The following is a 19806-nucleotide window of genomic DNA, read 5'->3' on the forward strand; positions in this document are numbered from 1 at the left end:
CTTCTTCTTTCCTTCTTCTTCTTCTTTCCTTCTTCCTTTCTTCTTTCCTTCCTTCTTTCTTCCTTCTTCTTTCTTCTTTCCTTCTTCTTTCTTCTTTCCTTCTCTTTCTTCTTTCCTCCTTCCTTTCTTCCTTTCCTCCTTCTTTCCTTCTTTCCTTCTCTTTCTTCTTCTTCTTCTTCCTTCTTTCCTTCTTCTTTCCTTCTTCTTTCCTTCTTCTTTCTTCTTTCCTTCCTTCTTCTTTCCTCTTCTCCTTCTTCCTTCCTTCCTTCTTTCCTTCTCCTTCTTCTTCTTTCTTCTTTCCTTCTTCTTCTTCTTCCTTTCCTTCTTATCCTTCTTCTTTCTTCTTCTTTCTTTCTTTCTTCTTTCCTTCTTCTTTCTTCTTTCCTTCCTTTCTTCCTTCTTCCTTCTTCTTTCCTTCTTCTTTCCTTCTTTTTCCTTCTTCCTCTTTCTTCCTTCTTTCCTTCTTCTTCCTTCTTTCCTTCTCTTCTTTCCTTCTCCTTTCTTCTTTCCTTCTTTCTTCCTTCTTCTTTCCTTCTTTCCTTCTTCTTTCCTTCTTCTTTCCTCTTCCTTCTTTCCTTCTTCTTCTTCTTCTTCTTCCTTCCTTTCTTCCATCTTCATTCTTCATTCTTCTTTCTTTCATTCTTCCTTCTTTCCTTCTTCCTTCTTTCCTTCTTCCTTCTCCTTCTTCTTTCCTTCTTCTTTCCTTCTTCTTTCCTTCTTCTTTCTTCTTTCCTTCTTCCTTCTTCTTCTTCCTTCTTCCTTCTTCTTTCCTTCTTCTTTCCTTCTTCTTCCTTCTTCTTCTTCTTTCCTTCTCTTCTTCTTTCCTTCTTCCTTCTTTCTTCTCCTTCTTCTCTTTCCTTCTTCTTTCCTTCTGCTTTCTTCTTTCCTTCTTCTTTCCTTCTTCCTTCTTCTTCTTCTTCCTTCTTGCTTTCCTTCTTTCCTTCTCTTCCTTCTTTCCTTCTTCTTTCCTTCTTTCTTCTTCCTTCTTCCTTCTTCTTCTTTCCTCTTCCTTCTTCCTTTCTCTTCCTTCTTCCTTCTCCTTTCCTTCTTCCTTCTTCTTTCCTTCTTCTTTCTTCTTGCTTTCTTCTTTCCTTCTTTCCTTCTCTTCTCTTCCTTCTTCCTTCTTCCTTCTTCCTTCCTTCTTTCCCTTCTTTTCATTCTTTCATTCTTCTTTCTTTCATTCTTCCTTCTTTCCTTCTTCCTTCTTTCCTTCTTCCTTCTCCTTTCCTTCTTTCCTTCTTCTTTCCTTCTTCTTTCCTTCTTCCTTCTTCTTCTTTCTTCCTTTCCTTCTTCTTCCTTCTTCTTTCTTCCTTCTCTTCTTCTTCTTTCCTTCTCTTCCTTCTTTCATTCTTTCATCTTCCTTCTTTCCTTCTTCTTCTTTCCTTCTTCCTTCTTTCCTTCTTCCTTCTTCCTTCCTTCTCTTCCTTCTTCTTCCTTCTTCTTTCCTCCTTTCCTTCTTTCCTTCTTCCTTCTCCTTTCTTCTTTCCTTCTTCTTTCTTCTTTCCTTCCTCTTCCTTCTTTCCTTCTTCTTCTTCTTTCCTCTTTCTCTTCCTTCTCCTTTCTTCTTTCCTTCTTCTTTCTTCCTTCTTCTTTCTCTTTCCTTCTTCTTCCTTCTTCTTTCCTCCTTCTTCCTTCTTCTTCCTTCTTTCCTTCTTCTTCCTTCTTCCTTCCTTCTTCTTCTTCCTTTCCTTCTTTCCTTCTTCTTCTTCCTTCTTCTTCTTTCCTTCTTCCTTCTCTTCTTCCTTCTTCTTTCCTCTTCTTCTTTCCTTCCTTCCTTCTTCCTTCTTCTTCTTCTTTCCTTCTTCTTCTTTCTTCTTCCTTCTTCTTTCTTCTTTTCCCTCCTTCTTTCCTTCTTCTTCCTTCTTTCCTTCTTCCTTCTTCCTTCTTCCTTCTTCTTTCTTCTTTCCTTCTTCTTCCTTCTCTTCTTCTTTCTTCTTCCTTCTCCTTTCTTCTTTCTTCTTTCCTTCTTCTTCTTGCTTCTTCTTTCCTTCTTCTTCCTTCTTTCCTTCTTCTTTCCTTCTTCTTCTCTTCCTTCTTTCCTTCTCTTCTTCTTCTTTCCTTCTTTCCTTCTCCGTCTTCTTTCTTCCTTTCTTCTTTCTTTCTTCTTTCCTTCTTCTTTCCTTCTTCTTCTTCTTTCTTCTTCTTTCTTCTTTCCTTCTTCTTTCTTCTTTCCTTCTTTCTTCCTTCTTTCCTTCTTCTTTCCTTCTTCTTTCTTCCTTCTTTCTTCCTTCTTTCCTTCTTCTTCCTTCTTTCCTTCTTCCTTCTTTCCTTCTCCTTTCTTCTTTCCTTCTTTCTTTCCTTCTTCTTTCTTCTTTCCTTCTTTCTTTCCTTCTTCTTTCTTCTTCATTTCTTCTTTCTTCTTTCTTCTTTCCTTCTTTCCTTCTTCTTTCCTTCTTCTTTCCTTCTTCTTTCCTTCTTCTTTCTTCCTTCCTTCTTTCCTTCTTCTTCCTTCTTTCATTCTTTCATTCTTCTTTCTTTCATTCTTCCTTCTTTCCTTCTTCCTTCTTTCCTTCTTCCTTCTCCTTTCTTCTTTCCTTCTTCTTTCCTTCTTCTTTCCTTCTTCTTTCTTCTTTCCTTCTTCCTTTCTTCTTCTTTCCTTCTTCTTTCCTTCTTCTTTCCTTCTTCTTTCCTTCTTCTTTCCTTCTTCTTTCCTTCTTTCTTCCTTCTTTCCTTCTTCTTCCTTCTTTCCTTCTTCCTTCTTTCCTTCTCCTTTCTTCTTCTTTCCTTCTTCTTTCTTCTTGCTTTCTTCTTTCCTTCTTCTTTCCTTCTTCTTTCCTTCTTCTTTCTTCCTTCTTGCTTTCTTCTTTCCTTCTTCTTCCTTCTTTCCTTCTTCTTTCCTTCTTTTCTTCTTCTTCTTCTTTCCTTCTTCTTCTTTCCTTCTTCCTTCTTTCCTTCTCCTTTCTTCTTTCTTCTTTCTTCTTTCCTTCTTCTTTCTTCTTGCTTTCTTCTTTCCTTCTTTCCTTCTTCTTCCCTTCTTCTTTCCTTCTTCTTTCCTTCTTCTTTCCTTCTTCTTTCTTCCTTCTTCCTTCTTTCCTTCTTCTTCCTTCTTTCCTTCTTTCATTCTTTCATTCTTCCTTCTTTCATTCTTCCTTCTTTCCTTCTTCCTTCTTTCCTTCTTCCTTCTCCTTTCTTCTTTCCTTCTTCTTTCCTTCTTCTTTCCTTCTTCTTTCCTTCTTCTTTCCTTCTTCTTTCCTTCTTCTTTCCTTCTTCTTTCTTCCTTCTTTCTTCCTTCTTTCCTTCTTCTTCCTTCTTTCATTCTTTCATTCTTCCTTCTTTCATTCTTCCTTCTTTCCTTCTTCCTTCTTTCCTTCTTCCTTCTTCTTCCTTCTTCTTCCTTCTTCTTTCCTCCTTCTTTCCTTCTTTCCTTCTTCCTTCTCCTTTCTTCTTTCCTTCTTCTTTCTTCTTTCCTTCTTCTTCCTTCTTTCCTTCTTCTTTCTTCTTTCCTTCTTTCTTCTTCCTTCTCCTTTCTTCTTTCCTTCTTCTTTCTTCCTTCTTCCTTCTTCTTTCTTCTTTCCTTCTTCTTTCCTTTTTCTTTCCTCCTTCTTTCCTTCTTCTTTCCTTCTTCCTTCTTCCTTCTTTCCTTCTTCTTTCTTCTTTCCTTCTTCTTTCTTCTTTCCTTCTTCTTCCTTCTTTCCTTCTTCTTCCTTCTTTCCTTCTTCTTCCTTCTTTCCTTCTTCTTCCTTCTTCTTTCTTCTTTCCTTCTTCTTTCTTCCTTCTTTCTTCTTTCCTTCTTCGTTCCTTCTTCTTTCCTTCTTCTTTCCTTCTTCCTTCTTTCCTTCTTCTTTCTTCTTTCCTTCTTCTTTCTTCTTTCCTTCTTCTTTCCTTCTTTCCTTCTTCTTTCCTCCTTCTTTCCTTCTTCTTCCTTCTTTCCTTCTTCCTTCTTCCTTCTTTCCTTCTTCTTTCTTCTTTCCTTCTTCTTTCCTTCTTCTTGCCTTCTTCTTTCCTTCTTCTTTCTTCTTTCTTTCTTCCTTCTCCTTTCTTCTTTCTTCTTTCCTTCTTCTTCTTGCTTTCTTCTTTCCTTCTTCTTCCTTCTTTCCTTCTTCTTTCCTTCTTCTTTCTTCCTTCTTTCCTTCTTCTTCCTTCTTCCTTCTTTCCTTCTCCTTTCTTCTTTCTTCTTTCTTCTTTCTTTCTTCTTTCCTTCTTCTTTTCTTCTTCTTTCTTCTTCTTTCTTCTTTCTTCTTTCCTTCTTCTTTCTTCTTTCCTTCTTTCTTCCTTCTTTCCTTCTTCTTTCCTTCTTCTTTCTTCCTTCTTTCCTTCTTCTTCCTTCTTTCCTTCTTCCTTCTTTCCTTCTCCTTTCTTCTTTCCTTCTTCTTCCTTCTTTCCTTCTTCTTTCCTTCTTCTTTCTTCCTTCTTTCCTTCTTCTTCCTTCTTTCCTTCTTTCCTTCTTCCTTCTTTCCTTCTTCCTTCTTTCCTTCTCCTTTCTTCTTTCTTCTTTCTTCTTTCTTTCTTCTTTCCTTCTTCTTTTCTTCTTCTTTCTTCTTCTTTCTTCTTTCTTCTTTCCTTCTTCTTTCTTCTTTCCTTCTTTCTTCCTTCTTTCCTTCTTCTTTCCTTCTTCTTTCTTCCTTCTTTCTTCCTTCTTTCCTTCTTCTTCCTTCTTTCCTTCTTCCTTCTTTCCTTCTCCTTTCTTCTTTCCTTCTTTCTTCTTTCCTTCTTCTTTCTTCTTTCCTTCTTCTTTTCTTCTTCTTTCTTCTTTCCTTCTTCTTTCTTCTTTCCTTCTTTCCTTCTTCTTTTCTTCTTTCCTTCTTTCCTTCTTCTTTCCTTCTTCGTTCCTTCTTCTTTCTTCCTTCTTCCTTCTTTCCTTCTTCTTCCTTCTTTCATTCTTTCATTCTTCCTTCTTTCATTCTTCCTTCTTTCATTCTTCCTTCTTTCATTCTTCCTTCTTTCCTTCTTCCTTCTTTCCTTCTTCCTTCTCCTTTCTTCTTTCCTTCTTCTTTCTTTCTTCTTTCCTTCTTCTTTCCTTCTTCTTTCTTCTTTCCTTCTTCTTTCTTCCTTCTTTCCTTCTTCTTTCCTTCTTCTTTCCTTCTTCTTTCCTTCTTCTTTCTTCCTTCTTTCTTCCTTCTTTCCTTCTTCTTCCTTCTTTCCTTCTTCCTTCTTTCCTTCTCCTTTCTTCTTTCTTTCCTTCTTCTTTCTTCTTGCTTTCTTCTTTCCTTCTTCTTTCCTTCTTCTTTCCTTCTTCTTTCCTTCTTTCTTTCCTTCTTCTTCCTTCTTGCTTCCTTCTTTCCTTCTTCTTTCCTTCTTCTTTTCTTCTTCTTTCTTCCTTCTTTCCTTCTTCTTTCCTTCTTCTTTCCTTCTTCTTTCCTTCTTCTTTCTTCCTTCTTTCTTCCTTCTTTCCTTCTTCTTTCCTTCTTTCCTTCTTCCTTCTTTCCTTCTTCCTTCTTTCCTTCTCCTTTCTTCTTTCTTCTTGCTTTCTTCTTTCCTTCTTCTTCCTTCTTTCCTTCTTCTTTCCTTCTTCTTTCCTTCTTTCCTTCTTCTTTCTTCTTTCATTCTTTCATTCTTCCTTCTTTCATTCTTCCTTCTTTCCTTCTTCCTTCTTTCCTTCTTCCTTCTTCTTCCTTCTTCTTCCTTCTTTCCTTCTTCTTTCCTTCTTCCTTCTCCTTTCTTCTTTCCTTCTTCTTTCCTTCTTCTTTCCTCCTTCTTTCCTTCTTCTTCCTTCTTCCTTCTTTCCTTCTTCTTTCTTCTTTCCTTCTTTCTTCTTCCTTCTCCTTTCTTCTTTCCTTCTTCTTTCTTCCTTCTTCCTTCTTCCTTCTTCTTTCTTCTTTCTTCTTTCCTTCTTCTTTCTTCTTTCCTTCTTCTTTCTTCTTTCCTTCTTTCCTTTTTCTTTCCTCCTTCTTTCCTTCTTCCTTCTTCCTTCTTTCCTTCTTCTTTCTTCTTTCCTTCTTCTTCCTTCTTTCCTGCTTCTTCCTTCTTCTTTCCTTCTTCTTTCTTCCTTCTTTCTTCTTTCCTTCTTCTTTCTTCGTTCCTTCTTCTTTCTTCTTTCCTTCTTCTTCCTTCTTTCCTTCTTCCTTCTTTCCTTCTTCTTTCTTCTTTCCTTCTTCTTTCTTCTTTCCTTCTTCTTTCCTTCTTCTTTCCTCCTTCTTTCCTTCTTCTTCCTTCTTTCCTTCTTCTTCCTTCTTCTTTCTTCTTTCCTTCTTCTTCCTTCTTCTTCCTTCTTTCCTTCTTCTTTCTTCTTTCCTTCTTCTTTCTTCTTTCCTTCTTCTTTCTTCTTTCCTTCTTCTTTCCTTCTTCTTTCCTCCTTCTTTCCTTCTTCTTCCTTCTTTCCTTCTTCTTCCTTCTTCTTTCTTCTTTCCTTCTTCTTCCTTCTTCTTTCTTCTTTCCTTCTTCTTTCTTCCTTCTTCCTTCTTTCCTTCTTCTTTCTTCTTTCCTTCTTCTTTCTTCTTTCCTTCTTCTTTCCTTCTTCTTTCCTTCTTCTTTCTTCTTTCTTTCTTCCTTCTTTCCTTCTCCTTTCTTCTTTCTTCTTTCCTTCTTCTTCTTGCTTTCTTCTTTCCTTCTTCTTCCTTCTTTCCTTCTTCTTTCCTTCTTCTTTCCTTCTTCTTTCTTCCTTCTTTCCTTCTTCTTTCCTTCTTCTTCCTTCTTTCCTTCTTCTTTCCTTCTTCTTCCTTCTTTCCTTCTTCCTTCTTTCCTTCTCCTTTCTTCTTTCTTTCCTTCTTCTTTCTTCTTGCTTTCTTCTTTCCTTCTTCTTCCTTCTTTCCTTCTTCTTTCCTTCTTCTTTCCTTCTTCTTTCCTTCTTCTTTCCTTCTTCTTTCCTTCTTCTTTCTTCCTTCTTTCCTTCTTCTTCCTTCTTGCTTCCTTCTTTCCTTCTTCTTTCCTTCTTCTTTTCTTCTTCTTTCTTCTTCTTTCCTTCTTCTTTCTTCTTTCCTTCTTCTTTCTTCCTTCTTTCCTTCTTCTTTCCTTCTTCTTTCTTCTTTCCTTCTTTCTTCTTTCCTTCTTCTTTCTTCTTTCCTTCTTCTTTTCTTCTTCTTTCTTCTTCTTTCTTTCTTCTTTCCTTCTTCTTTCTTCTTTCCTTCTTTCCTTCTTCTTTCCTTCTTCTTTCCTTCTTCCTTCTTCCTTCTTTCCTTCTTCTTCTTTCATTCTTTCATTCTTCCTTCTTTCATTCTTCCTTCTTTCCTTCTTCCTTCTTTCCTTCTTCCTTCTCCTTTCTTCTTTCCTTCTTCTTTCCTTCTTCTTTCCTTCTTCTTTCCTTCTTCTTTTCTTCTTCTTTCCTTCTTTCTTCTTTCCTTCTTCTTTCTTCCTTCTTTCCTTCTTCTTTCCTTCTTCTTTCCTTCTTCTTTCCTTCTTCTTTCCTTCTTCTTTCTTCCTTCTTTCTTCCTTCTTTCCTTCTTCTTCCTTCTTTCCTTCTTCCTTCTTTCCTTCTCCTTTCTTCTTTCTTTCTTCTTGCTTTCTTCTTTCCTTCTTCTTCCTTCTTTCCTTCTTCTTTCCTTCTTCTTTCCTTCTTCTTCCTTCTTGCTTCCTTCTTTCCTTCTTCTTTCTTCTTTCCTTCTTCTTTCTTCCTTCTTTCTTCCTTCTTTCCTTCTTCTTTCCTTCTTCTTTCCTTCTTCTTTCCTTCTTCTTTCCTTCTTCTTTCTTCCTTCTTTCTTCCTTCTTTCCTTCTTCTTTCCTTCTTTCCTTCTTCCTTCTTTCCTTCTTCCTTCTTTCCTTCTCCTTTCTTCTTTCTTCTTTCCTTCTTCTTTCTTCTTGCTTTCTTCTTTCCTTCTTCTTCCTTCTTTCCTTCTTCTTCCCTTCTTCTTTCCTTCTTCTTTCCTTCTTCTTTCCTTCTTCTTTCTTCCTTCTTCCTTCTTTTTCCTTCTTTCCTTCTTTCATTCTTTCATTCTTCCTTCTTTCATTCTTCCTTCTTTCCTTCTTCCTTCTTTCCTTCTTCCTTCTCCTTTCTTCTTTCCTTCTTCTTTCCTTCTTTCCTTCTTCTTTCCTTCTTTCTACCTTCTTTCTTCCTTCTTTGCTTCTTCTTCCTTCTTTCATTCTTTCATTCTTCCTTCTTTCATTCTTCCTTCTTTCCTTCTTTCCTTCTTCCTTCTTTCCTTCTTCCTTCTTTCCTTCTTCCTTCTTCTTCCTTCTTCTTCCTTCTTTCCTTCTTCTTTCCTTCTTCTTTCCTCCTTCTTTCCTCCTTCTTTCCATCTTCTTCCTTCTTCCTTCTTTCCTTCTTCCTTCTTTCCTTCTTCCTTCTTTCCTTCTTCTTTCTTCTTTCCTTCTTTTTTCTTCTTTCCTTCTTCTTCCTTCTTTCCTTCTTCCTTCTTCCTTCTCCTTTCTTCTTTCCTCCTTTCCTTCTTCTTTCCTTCTCCTTTCCTTCTTCTTTCTTCCTTCTTCTTTCTTCTTTCCTTCTTCTTTCCTTCTTCTTCCTTCTTTCCTTCTTCTTTCCTTCTTCTTTCCTTCTTCTTTCCTTCTTCTTTCCTTCTTCTTTCCTTCTTCTTTCCTCCTTCTTTCCTCCTTCTTCCTTTCTTCCTTCTTTCCTTCTTCCTTCTCCTTTCTTCTTTCCTTCTTCTTTCTTCTTTCCTTCTTCTTTCTTCTTTCCTTCTTCTTTCTTCTTTCCTTCTTCTTCCTTCTTTCCTTCTTCTTTCCTTCTTTCCTTTCCTTCTTCTTCTTTCCTTCTTCTTTCCTCCTTTCCTTCTTCTTTCCTTCTTCTTTCTTCCTTCTTTCTTCCTTGTTTCTTCCTTCTTTCCTTCTTCTTCCTTCTTTCCTTCTTCTTTCTTCTTTCCTTCTTCTTCCTTCTTTCCTTCTTTCCTTTCCTTCTTCTTCTTTCCTTCTTCTTTCCTCCTTTCCTTCTTCTTTCCTTCTTCTTTCCTTCTTCTTTCCTTCTTCTTTCTTCCTTCTTTCTTCCTTGTTTCTTCCTTCTTTCCTTCTTCCTTCTTTCCTTCTTCCTTCTCCTTTCTTCTTTCTTCTTTCCTTCTTCTTTCCTTCTTCTTCCTTCTTTCCTTCTTCTTCCTTCTTTCCTTCTTCTTTCCTTCTTGTTTCCTCCTTCTTCCTTCTTTCCTTCTTCCTTCTTTCCTTCTTCCTTCTCCTTTCTTCTTTCTTCTTTCTTCTTTCCTTCTTCTTCCTTCTTTCCTTCTTCTTTCCTTCTTCTTTCCTTCTTCTTTCCTCCTTCTTTCCTTCTTCTTCCTTCTTTCCTTCTTCCTTCTTTCCTTCTTTCTTCTTCTTTTCTTCTTTCCTTCTTCTTTCCTTCTTCTTTCTTCTTTCCTTCTTCTTTCCTTCTTCCTTCTTCTTTCCTTCTTCTTTCCTTCTTCTTTCTTCTTTCCTTCTTCTTTCCTTCTTCCTTCTTCTTTCCTTCTTCTTTCCTTCTTCTTTCCTTCTTTCCTTCTTTCTTCTTTCCTTCTTCTTTCTTCTTTCTTTCCTTCTTCTTCCTTCTTTCCTTGTTCTTTTTTCTTCCTTCTTTCCTTCTTCTTTCTTCTTTCCTTCTTCCTTCTTTCCTTCTTTCTTCTTCCTTTCTTCTTCATTCCTTCTTCTTCCTTCTTTCCTTCTTCTTTCTTCTTTCCTTCTTCCTTCTTTCTTCTTCCTTTCTTCTTCCTTTCTTCTTCCTTTCTTCTTCATTCCTTCTTCCTTCTTCTTCCTTCTTTCCTTCTTCCTTCTTTCCTTCTTTCTACTTCCTTCTTCTTTCTACTTCTTCCTGCTCCTTCTTTCTTCCTTCTTTCCTTCTTCTTCCTTCTTTCCTTCCATCTTTCCTTCTTCTTTCTTCTTCCCCCTTTCCTTTTCCTTTCTTCTTCCTCCTTTCCTTCTTCCTTCTTCCTTCCTTCTTCCTTCTTTCTTATTCCTTCTTTCTTACTTTTCTTCTTGAATCTTTTCTTCTTCCTTTCCTTTTTTCCTTTTTCCTTTCTTCTTTCCTTCTTTCCTTCTTCTTTCTTCTTTCTCCTTTCTTCTTTCTTCTTTCTTCTTTCTTCTTTCTTCTTTCTTCTTCCTTTCCTTCTTCCTTCTTTCCTTCTTCCTTCTTCTTCCTTATTTCCGTCTTCTTTCTTCTTTCCTTCTTCTTTCTTCTCTCCTTCTTCCTTCTTCTTTCCTTCCTTCTTCTTTCCTTCTTCATTCTTCCTCCTTTCCTTCTTCCTCCTTTCCTTCTTCCTTCTTCCTTATTCCTTCCTTCTTTCTTCTTTCCTACTTCTTTCTTCTTCCTTCTTTCCTACTTTTCTTCTTGAATCTTTTCTTCTTCCTTCTTTCCTTTTTCCTTTCTTTCCTTCTTTCATCTTTCATCTTTCTTCTTTCTTTCCTTTTTCCTTTCTTCTTTCCTTGTTTCCTTCTTCTTCCTTTCCTTCTTCCTTCTTTCCTTCTTCTTCCTTATTTCCGTCTTCTTTCCTTCTTCCTTCTTCTTTCCTTCCTTCTTCTTTCATTCTTCATTCTTCCTTCTTCCCTTCTTCTTTCTTCTTTCTTATTCCTTTCTTTCTTCTTTCCTTCTTTCTTTCTTCTTTCCTTCTTGTTTCTGCTTTCCTTCTCTTCTCCTGTTTTCCTTCTTCTTTCTTCTTTCCTTCTTCTTCCTTCTTTCTTCTTATTTCTTCCTTCCTTCTTCTTTCCTTCTTCTTCCTTCTTCTTCATCTTTCTTCTTTCCTTCTTCTTCTTCCTTCTTCTTTCTTCTTCCTTCTTCCTATCTCCATCTCCATCTCCATCATCATCATCTGCAAGCCACGATGCTGTGCCATATTGTGGAATGCACAGCAAACCACGACGATTCTGCAGACCATGGCTGCTGAGTACTGTAGGGCTCCACCTGATCTATCCAGGCATCTGAAGCGCATCTTCAGCAAGCTGATGGTTTGCTGGATTACGGATCTAGTGGAAATGTGGCTGGAGTTGTAGCGCTCCTCAGCTTCGTTGGCTGTCCACTTCAACGGCGTCATTAGCCAAGTCCTCAGGGGATAGCCCTTGACTCCAAGCAGCCATCCGACAAGTTGGTCTGGCGGACTGAATAGCGGAGGCACACTAGACTGGCGCAGTATGAAGGAGTCATGGCAACTGCCAGGGTACTTGGCACAAACATGCAAAATCTCCTTCTTGTGGTCACACACCAGCTGAACGTTAAGGGAGTGGAAGCCCTTGCGGTTGACAAAAATACCTGGATTGCGATGGGGTGCCCTAAGGGCCACATGTGTGCAGTCAATGATGCCCTGCACCCTTGGAAAGTCTGCCAGATGACCTAATCCAACCGCTTGCGCCGTCACATTTGCGCGATCCCTGGTGAAATGGATGTGATTGTGCGCGAGGGCAAAGAGGGCATCGGTTACCTGCTTGATGCAAGTGTGTGCGGCCGACTGGGAGATGCCGCTGATGTCTGCTGCTGATCCCTGGAATGAGCCTGAGGCAAAAAAGTTGAGTGCGGTGATGACTTTGATGGCCACTGGTAAGGAGTGTCCACCTGGTCCTCTGGGCAGCAGGTCTTACTGTATCATTGCGCAGATGTCAGTCACTACCTGTCGCGAAAGTCGGAGCCGCCTTTGGCACTGCTGCTCAGTCATGTTGAGGTAGCTGACCCTGTGTCTGTAGACCCTGTTTCGGGGGTATCTCCTGCGCCGATGGGCTTCCATGCATTGGCCCCTTCTGGCCTGTGCTGCCTCAGGTGGGTGAGCAGCAGCCTGTCGCTCCCGCTGCTGCTGCTGCTGTTGCTGGTGCTGCTGTTGTTCCTGGTTCTGCTACTGCCGCGCCTGGTGCTAGAGGTCCTCTAATGGCAAGAAGGGAAGGAAAAAAAGGTCTCCCATGCTTCTGGTAGATGCCTCAGTTGAGGAAGTGCTGAGTGAGGGTGGCGAGAGGGGTCTCGTAGGAGGTCACACTAGAGAAGTGTGTGAGGCTCCAACCTTCCACAGGTGTGGTTAGGCCTGGTAAAAGTTGCCCCAGGCCTGAGACAACAAAGTCCTGCCACCTGCAAATGATGACTGATCAAATATCCTCTTTAATGTTGGACCTGCAGCTGATAGTCAGCAAGCCAATAGTGTTCACGCCAGGTTTCACAGGCGTGATCCCCACCAGGCGTGTTTTATGTGGGAAAAGGGTTAAACAGGCAAGGGCCTGTTAAAATGGGATTAGAAAGGCCAATCAGTGCTGCTTAAGGGCCCTAAAGACCAGTCCCGCCTGCAACATTCGCGTCCATCAGACACACCTAGGTTAAATGGCGTGGAGGCGGGAACCAGGCAGGGGGGGTCCCGACACCCAGGTTTGGTGATTTTAACCCCCCGCACGCCTAAAAGCACGCCTGTTGGCTGCATTAAAACTGAGCTCTATGACCCCTTGGTGAAATTATTCACCGATGGGCGAGGCATAAGTTCAGACTTCTCCGCTCAGGTTCCTTCAGTGACCCCGGCGGCCGCCAGTGAAAGGTAAATTACATTTTTTTTTTAATGTGGAGCCGAGAGTCTCAACCGGCGTCCCATCCCCCATTGCCCGCTCTAGTCCCTCCTTCTGCGACTTACCTGAAGGCTGCTGCTGGCGAGGCAGGTACCCCAACATTGATTTCCCAGCCCAACATTGATTTCTTCGCTCGGGCGAGCTGCCTATGAAAGCATGGCCTGCACCGGCAGCTTGCTCTGCGTATACTGATGAAGCCCAAGGAACAATTTCCACCAATCCTCAGGCCTCTTGGTGCGGCCACACACAGGAAGGCAGATTATTATCTGAATGGCAATAGATTGGGAGAAGGGGAAGTGCAACGAGACCTGGGTGTCCTTGTGCACCAGTCGCTGAAGGTAAGCATGCAGGTGCAGCAGGCGGTTAAGAAGGCAAATGGTATGTTGACCTTCGTAGCGAGAGGGTTTGAGTACAAGAACAAGGATGTCTTGCTGCAGTTGTACAGGGCCTTGGTGAGACCACACCTTGAGTATTGTGTGCAGTTTTGGTCACCTTATCTGAGGAAGGATGTTCTTGCCATGGAAGGAGTTCAGCGAAATTCACCAGGCTGATACCTGGGATGGCAGGAATGACGTATGAGGAGAGATTGGGTCAATTGGGCTTGTACTCGCTGGAGTTTAGAAGAATGAGAGGGGATCTCATTGAAACTTATAAAATTCTAACAGGACTGGACAGACTAGATGCAGGAAGGATGTTCCCGATGGCGGGGGAGTCCAGAACCAGGGGTCACAGTCTAAGGATAAGAGGTAGGCCATTTAGGACAGCAATGAGGAGGAATTTCTTCACCCAGAGAGTGGTGAACCTGTGGAATTCTCTACCACAGAAGGCAGTAGAGGCCAATTCATTAAATATATTCAAGAAGGAGTTGGATATATTCCTTAAGGCTAAAGGGATCAAGGGATATGGGGAGAAAGCAGGGACCGGGTACTGAATTTGGATGATCAGTCATGATCGCATTGAATGGCGGAGCAGGCTTGAGGGGCCGAATGGCCTACTCCTGCTCCTATCTTCTATGTTTCTATGTTATCGTGAGAATGGGCCCAAACTAACATCCACCCTATTAAAAATGTTCATATGCTCGTATCTCCCAGCATCTTTTCAGGATCCTTATTTTAGCCATAGATTTTCTTTAAGTAATAGTGGAACTCTGAGTTGCTACCATCTTGTGACCTCAACCCTGAACATTACCAAGGATTCCAAGGTGTCACAGCAAGGACCCTGAACTGTGAGTCACTACAACAAACCCTAAAGCAGTATAAATCTGGCACTGAATTTGACCCAGATAATTTGGGTGTTCCATGCCCAGTTGCTGCCCCTCTGCTACCAGATATTAACTCTACAACTGATCCCCGTTTTGTTCTGGTGCAAACGGCAACATTAAAACAACTGAAAAGTATGTAATTTGAGACTGCCGTTGCGGTTGCTGTGTTAGCAGCTTTTCCATTGTTTCTTTGGTTGCTTTCGCAGAGCAGGTTCATGCTGAAGTAGACAGAAAGAAACCGGCAGAATATTATTGAAAAATTAGCAATGCTTGATCATAGAAACATAGAAGATAGGAGCAGGAGTAGGGCATTTGACCCCTCGAGCCTGCTCCGTCATTCAATGCGATCATGGCTAATCATCCAAATTCAGTACCCTGTCCCTGCTTTCTCCCCATACCCCTTGATTCCTTTAGCCTTAAGAAATATATCTAACTTCTTCTTGAATATATTTAATGAATTGGCCTCAACTGCCTTCTGTGGTAGAGAATTCCACAGGTTCACCACTCTCTGGGTGAATAAATTCCTCCTCATCTCAGTCCAAATGGCCTACCCCTTATCCTTAGACTGTGACCCCTGGTTCTGGACTCCCCTGCCATCGGGAACAGCCTTCCTGCATCTAGTCTGTCTAGTCCTGTTAGAATTTTATAAGTTTCAATGAGATCCCCTCTCATTCTTCTAAACTCTAGCGAATATAAGCCTAACTTGATCGAAGTTTACAGACCCTTTCCCTGGGCAGCCCTCGACAGCTTCCTTCCTACTGGGGGCCCTGAAAAGCCCCTGCCTTAGCAGCCAAGGCGCAACTTTCTCTCATGCCAGACCCATCTCCAGTGAACCCCTAATAGAACCCACCTTTGGCAACCACTAACAGACAGCGACCTAGGCATACACACCTTGTTGAGGAAGCATTGCAGGTCTTGCAGATTCATGTACAGCGAGGTTCTCTCCACTGTCGACAATTTCTCATTTTGTGACGGGGTGGTGGACGCATGGCTGATGTTGAAAACTGACGAAGCCATCTCGATTACCTGACGGGACTTCAGGTATCAATCTCAGAGAGATTTATCAGTTACTGAAAAAATAAGTTTGTTTTCTGAGGCTTTTTCTGTTGCCAGGTAACCTGGTAACATTCAGACCGTGTCGAAAATGGGTTTAGTGAGATCACACTGAGCTGTACACGAATCTCTTCATCAGAGGAGACTGTTGTTCAATAACTGCCACATTCAAAACTAAACAGCAGCCATACATCACAATAAAAGGTTCCAATGTACATGCTGTAGATTCTCATTTAAGCTTCAGTTTAGTTTTAATCTCTCTATTTATCCACAGAACTCTATTCTTTAATTCCTTTTCATTTTTTTAGGAATATATTTAGTTTGTACTCTATACAGCATGTATTTGCAGATTCCCATTGCTGATTCATTGTACAGTTTGCCAACTTTTCTGCCCAGTTAATTTGTCTTGCTGAACTAAATGCAAGTTATAATTGATCTTCACCTTTTTCCAGTTCAACACTCCTACCTTTGACTCATCATCATCCTTTTCTATTCTGACATTAAAGCTAACTATGTTGTGGCCACTATTTGCCAATTGTTTCTCTACTCTCATAATAGCTATTTGCCCCACTTCATTTCCCAGAATTAAATCAAGCAATGCGTCTTTCCTTGTTGGACTAGAAACTTACTGGCAAGAACCCACTGAAAACATTTAAATTAGTTTGACTCGAGAAAAGTCATTAGTATCAGTGGCATCCAAGTCAGGCAGGCGTTAAGCCTACCAAATCAAGCAGAAATCCCACCTGATAAATCACACGTCCAACTCCTTGAATTATCATTCAAGGGACCAAGCATTCCAATTCATTCCTGTGGTCATGAACCAAAACTGGCCTCCAATTTCCCAAACATGTCTTCTCTTCTCTGAAGCTGTGAGTAGCACCACAAGATTAGGCCTCATTATATTTAATCAGGTATGTGGCTCTCTATCCACCAACAAATCAGTGGGTGTACATGCAGAAATGCTGTGCGATATGTGTTATTGAAAAAGGTGGCATCTTATGAGTCAATGTTCTTGACTTAATTATATGAACTGCCTATTTGAAACTTCTAACTAAATGTTCTGCTTCTGAACTGGCATGCCTCTCTTCCCCTATAGCTACTGGCACTACTGTGTACAGAAGGCTGGATGCCAGTAACATGTTGATTTTCCTTGTGTTCAGTATTATAGCAGTAACAATGGGAAATACAGCATATTACATAAACCGTTTATTATCACCCACTTTGAATACTCCTCCCATTTCTGAGCAGATGCATTTTAATGCCACGATGGCAGAACTTCCTGGAAGTTGCAATGGCCAGCAGGAAGTCCAATTTTCTCCCCGACCCCAGGTGTACCTGAAATTGGGTGTAAAGGGAATGGAAGAACTTGCCTCTCGTGTTTAAACGGGCCTTTAAATTAAAAGATTTGTTGATCAGGTACTGGATGAATTAAGAATGAAGCTTATGGATAACCTGAAGGTGTTGATTTCTTAATTATTTAGATGGCCATTTATGAATCATTATCAGATTTACCGTTCCATGTTTCAGATTATTCGCGGGACAAGTCTATGACTGAAGAAAAGTCTGTAGCACTACCAAAGCCAGTTGAAGAGTTGGTGATACCCACTAAGGTATGTAAGGTTCAGTTTACCTCATCTAAATGGTCTGCCATAAATTTCCCTCTAGATTTTAAAGATTAGAGGCATCTTCAACGACAAAGATTTAAACCTCAGCAATGTATTGAAAGTATGTAGATATATTTGAAACATATCTGCTGCACAAGTTTCTTGTAGCTGGGACTGTGTCGGTGTCTCAATGTTTAATCCATCCCGGCTCGTTTGAAAAGAACGTTCTGAGCATGTCCACCATGAGCCCGTGTTTATGCTTTTGTGAAGCAGCTCTGCATATTTATCTAAGTTAAATGCATTATATAAATGCAAGTTGTTGTTGTTGTCTAAATGAGAACTATTTTTCATGCAAGCTGTTTGGTAAATCTTTATTTAGTTTGTGGCAAATAAACAGCAAGAAGAGGTACACACCATTTTTGAGACATTACATCATAACTGAAAGAGCCTGTGTTAAACTTAACTAAAAACAGTATTATAATTCCTCCTTCGATCATAACCTGCAAATAAAATCTAGTACCTTCAGTGTCACCTTTCACTTGAGGCCGTCTACCTATAATATCTAACACATGGGATGAGGTGTGTGAAGAGTTTTAAAAAAATGTAATAATGTCACGCTGCATAAGATTGTTTTATTGTCTTAAGCAAAATAACAGTAAAGAAAGAGGGTAGCACCCATACAAATGACTAAATTAACATTGACGACATAGCGCATGCGGGGCTCCTCGTACAGTGACATAATATAGACTTCAGCAGTCCTGGTAAAATCAGTACCCACTCGCTTTCGGTCCATCCCGCAGAACCACATCAACAAGTACATTGCCATTGATTCCTCTTTCTCTTCACCTGGCAGCGAAAAAGTATCATTGTAATTGATTGCAGAATTATATCGCTAATGTCCTGATGCTTAAATCAATGTTTTAAACTTGTCCTCCCTAACTCCTTCAGCCCTCCCCCACCTACCTTCAATGTTTTTAATCTGCCCTTCCTAACTCATTCACTTGCTTCTCCACCTACCTTTGTAGGCCACCGAAAACAATCACCAGATTCATGTGGAAGGAGGTGGCAGTGGCATTATGTGCCACCTTTCTGACTCTCCGGACAGTGAAAGTTTAGTGACCTAATCAAGGTAGTCAAGGTAAGAGAAATACCACCTTCTCCTTTTCACTTTGACATTGGACCGCATTCACTGATTACCTTCCTTTCTTAAATAGAATGGCAAGTCTGCATTCACAGTGCACTGTGGCTTAGTGGCTCCATAACTCCCAAGTGGAGTTACTGTTTGAAACTCCCATCACATGGCCTTCTTGCATGCTGCCCCTTACAACTCCAACCCCTCACGTCACTGTAACTATTACATTCCTAACTGAATTTCTAATCTCCCCACCTTAAGCCATTGCATGTTTTTAGTGCCAATGTAATCCATTTGATGGTCCTGCCTAGAGTCCTCATCCTCCCCAAAGGAAGTTAGTTCTTCAAACTTGTTAGACAGGGCAACTTGTTCTGGACATTCCTGCTCTAGCCTGTCCCTTCTCACTCTCTCCGACCTCTGTGTATATTCACCTCTCATTACTCGACCACTGGTAGCTGCCCGACTCTCAGTGGGGTGACTACTCTCTGAAACTCTTGCTCTAGAAACCTCTTTCCCTCCCTAATGTGTTGGATTTTCTCCAACTCCATCTCAGGTTCTATCTAAGATGTTAAACTTAAATAATCTCAGTTAGGGACTCTTCCCAAAGATGCATTTGTCCGAGTTAACATCTGCTACTCTAAGCTCCCCGATCCTGCAGGAACCGCACATCAGTGTCCCTTCATATGCTGCCATTCTTATTATAAATGTTAGTTAAATTTATCTACTTAAATTTTAATTAATCTGCTCTTCCTCTGACAGAAGTACTGTTTTTTCACTCAGTGTGTGGTGTGCTCTCAGCTCAAACTGGTGTGCTCTCACTTCTACCTCTTTTTTTATACTCCTACCAAATTAGGTCACAAACCAGTTTCAGTTGCTCATAGAGCTCAACTACACAGTAGATTAACACTTAGCCAGTGATTAATGATCACTGCTATCTGTTAATTGCCAATCACTACGGTTTCACAAATGTAAAGTTCAGTTAAAGAGGGAAATCCTATCCCTGTCAGGCCCTCCAATCTAAAGGAGACCAGGCACATGCACAACCCTAACTTCTAATGCGTGGTCTTCCAAATGGGCACCCTCCCAGCATATCTGGAGCAAAAGGAGGCAGCAGGATTGTCAAGGCCTTCTCTGGTCAACTACATGGCTGTACCAGCTTGGAGTGTAAGGGCTTTGTGCTTTCCATCTCAAGGCAATGGAAAGTAAAATCAGGGGTGGGATGGCTGTCGGTGTAGGGCCTGGGTGCTAGGGTTTGGATGATCAGCCATGATCTCGTTGAATGGCGGAGCAGGCTCGAAGGGCCGAATGGCCTACTCCTGCTCCTATCTTCTATGTTTCTATGTTTCCCTCCAGGCGGGTTTGGTTCAGATTACCCCAATAATCTCTTCCTCAATGGCTACTTTTGGGAAAACAATCCATGTTCTAACAACTCTTTGTGTGAAAGTATTTCTTCTAACTTCCCCATTCACTGTTCTATTGATTAACCTGAATCTATGCCCAGCTGTTACCAAATCAGCAACCAGTGGAAATAATCTTGTCCTATTACCTCATAAAACTTTTCAAAATGTTGGAAACCTTGTCTAAGAGCTCTTTAACCTACACTGTTGTGGTGAAAAAGCTTCATGGTAAGTGGTTTACTTTCCAGTGCCCTGCCAAAATGGGCAGGCTCAGCAATTGCCTTTCATTTATCCTTTTGAGGGGCGGTTATCTGGCATAGAGTGGAGACAGGAGGGGGGCTAAATTAGATAGCCCCGGAAACGGGTGCAGGGATTGCGATGCGCCATTACTTCGTGCCTGTTGATTGAAACATAGGCAGCAGGCCAACTGCGCTTAACATGATTTTAGCGTCCAGCCAGCGATTGGTGGAGGAGGTGGAAAATAGGAGAGATGTCCTATATCTGCAGGGGGCCCTCCAGGCACATGCTCAGAAGGCCGTGGGAGCAGATAGGCATAGAGGTTAATGCCAGGAGTCAAGCCCTGAGGACATGGATGCAGTGCCGCAAGAAGCTCAATGACCTAACACGAGTGGTCAAGGTCAGTGAATGCATCTTTAAATGCCATCTCCCACCAACTTCACCACTAGCCTCAGCCACTGTTTCCCACATTACAACACCATTTTGCGAAGCCGCAGCGGAGAAGACTGGCGAGCGCGGGAAGGAAGGAAAGCGCGGGAGACGCCATTTTGTGCCAGCGGAGAAGGAGGGGAAGCGCGGGAGGTGCCATTGGGGATAGTTAACGCATAACCAAGGATGCTGAAGAGTGGCAGTATCTCTACGTTCGACAATGAAGTCGAAGATTGGGCGACATATGTGGAACGTATTGAGGTGTACTGCAGGGCGAATGAAGTGCCAGATGCTAATAAAGCACTGGTTCTGTTAAATTCCATGGGTGCAAAAACTTATGGGTTGCTGCGAAATCTAATAACCCCAGAGAAGCCGGTAAACAAGGAT

The 19806-nt window shown here is 41.0% G+C and overlaps 2 protein-coding genes across 7 annotated transcripts in view; both read right to left on the reverse strand.

Annotated features, from left to right (window-relative positions):
- LOC147110291 (testis-expressed protein 47-like) overlaps window positions 1–16490 on the reverse strand; it is a 58426-nt gene extending 41936 nt beyond the window's left edge. For both annotated transcript variants that reach the window (XM_086000135.1, XM_086000136.1), the window contains exon 1: window positions 14459–16490. In XM_086000135.1, coding sequence (XP_085856261.1) covers window positions 14459–14584 — 126 coding nt within the window. In that variant the 5' untranslated portion in view covers window positions 14585–16490. The remainder of the gene's footprint in view (window positions 1–14458) is intronic.
- Window positions 16491–16581: 91 nt separating this feature from the next.
- LOC147110292 (sodium/myo-inositol cotransporter 2-like) overlaps window positions 16582–19806 on the reverse strand; it is a 126600-nt gene continuing 123375 nt past the window's right edge. For all 5 annotated transcript variants that reach the window (XM_086000130.1, XM_086000131.1, XM_086000132.1 and 2 more), the window contains one exon: window positions 16582–17070. In XM_086000130.1, coding sequence (XP_085856256.1) covers window positions 16865–17070 — 206 coding nt within the window. In that variant the 3' untranslated portion in view covers window positions 16582–16864. The remainder of the gene's footprint in view (window positions 17071–19806) is intronic.

The sequence above is a fragment of the Somniosus microcephalus genome, chromosome 11 (assembly GCF_052327205.1).
Source record: "Somniosus microcephalus isolate GS21.2 chromosome 11, FLI_Smic_1.0, whole genome shotgun sequence".
NCBI classification, from domain to species: Eukaryota; Metazoa; Chordata; class Chondrichthyes; order Squaliformes; family Somniosidae; genus Somniosus; species Somniosus microcephalus.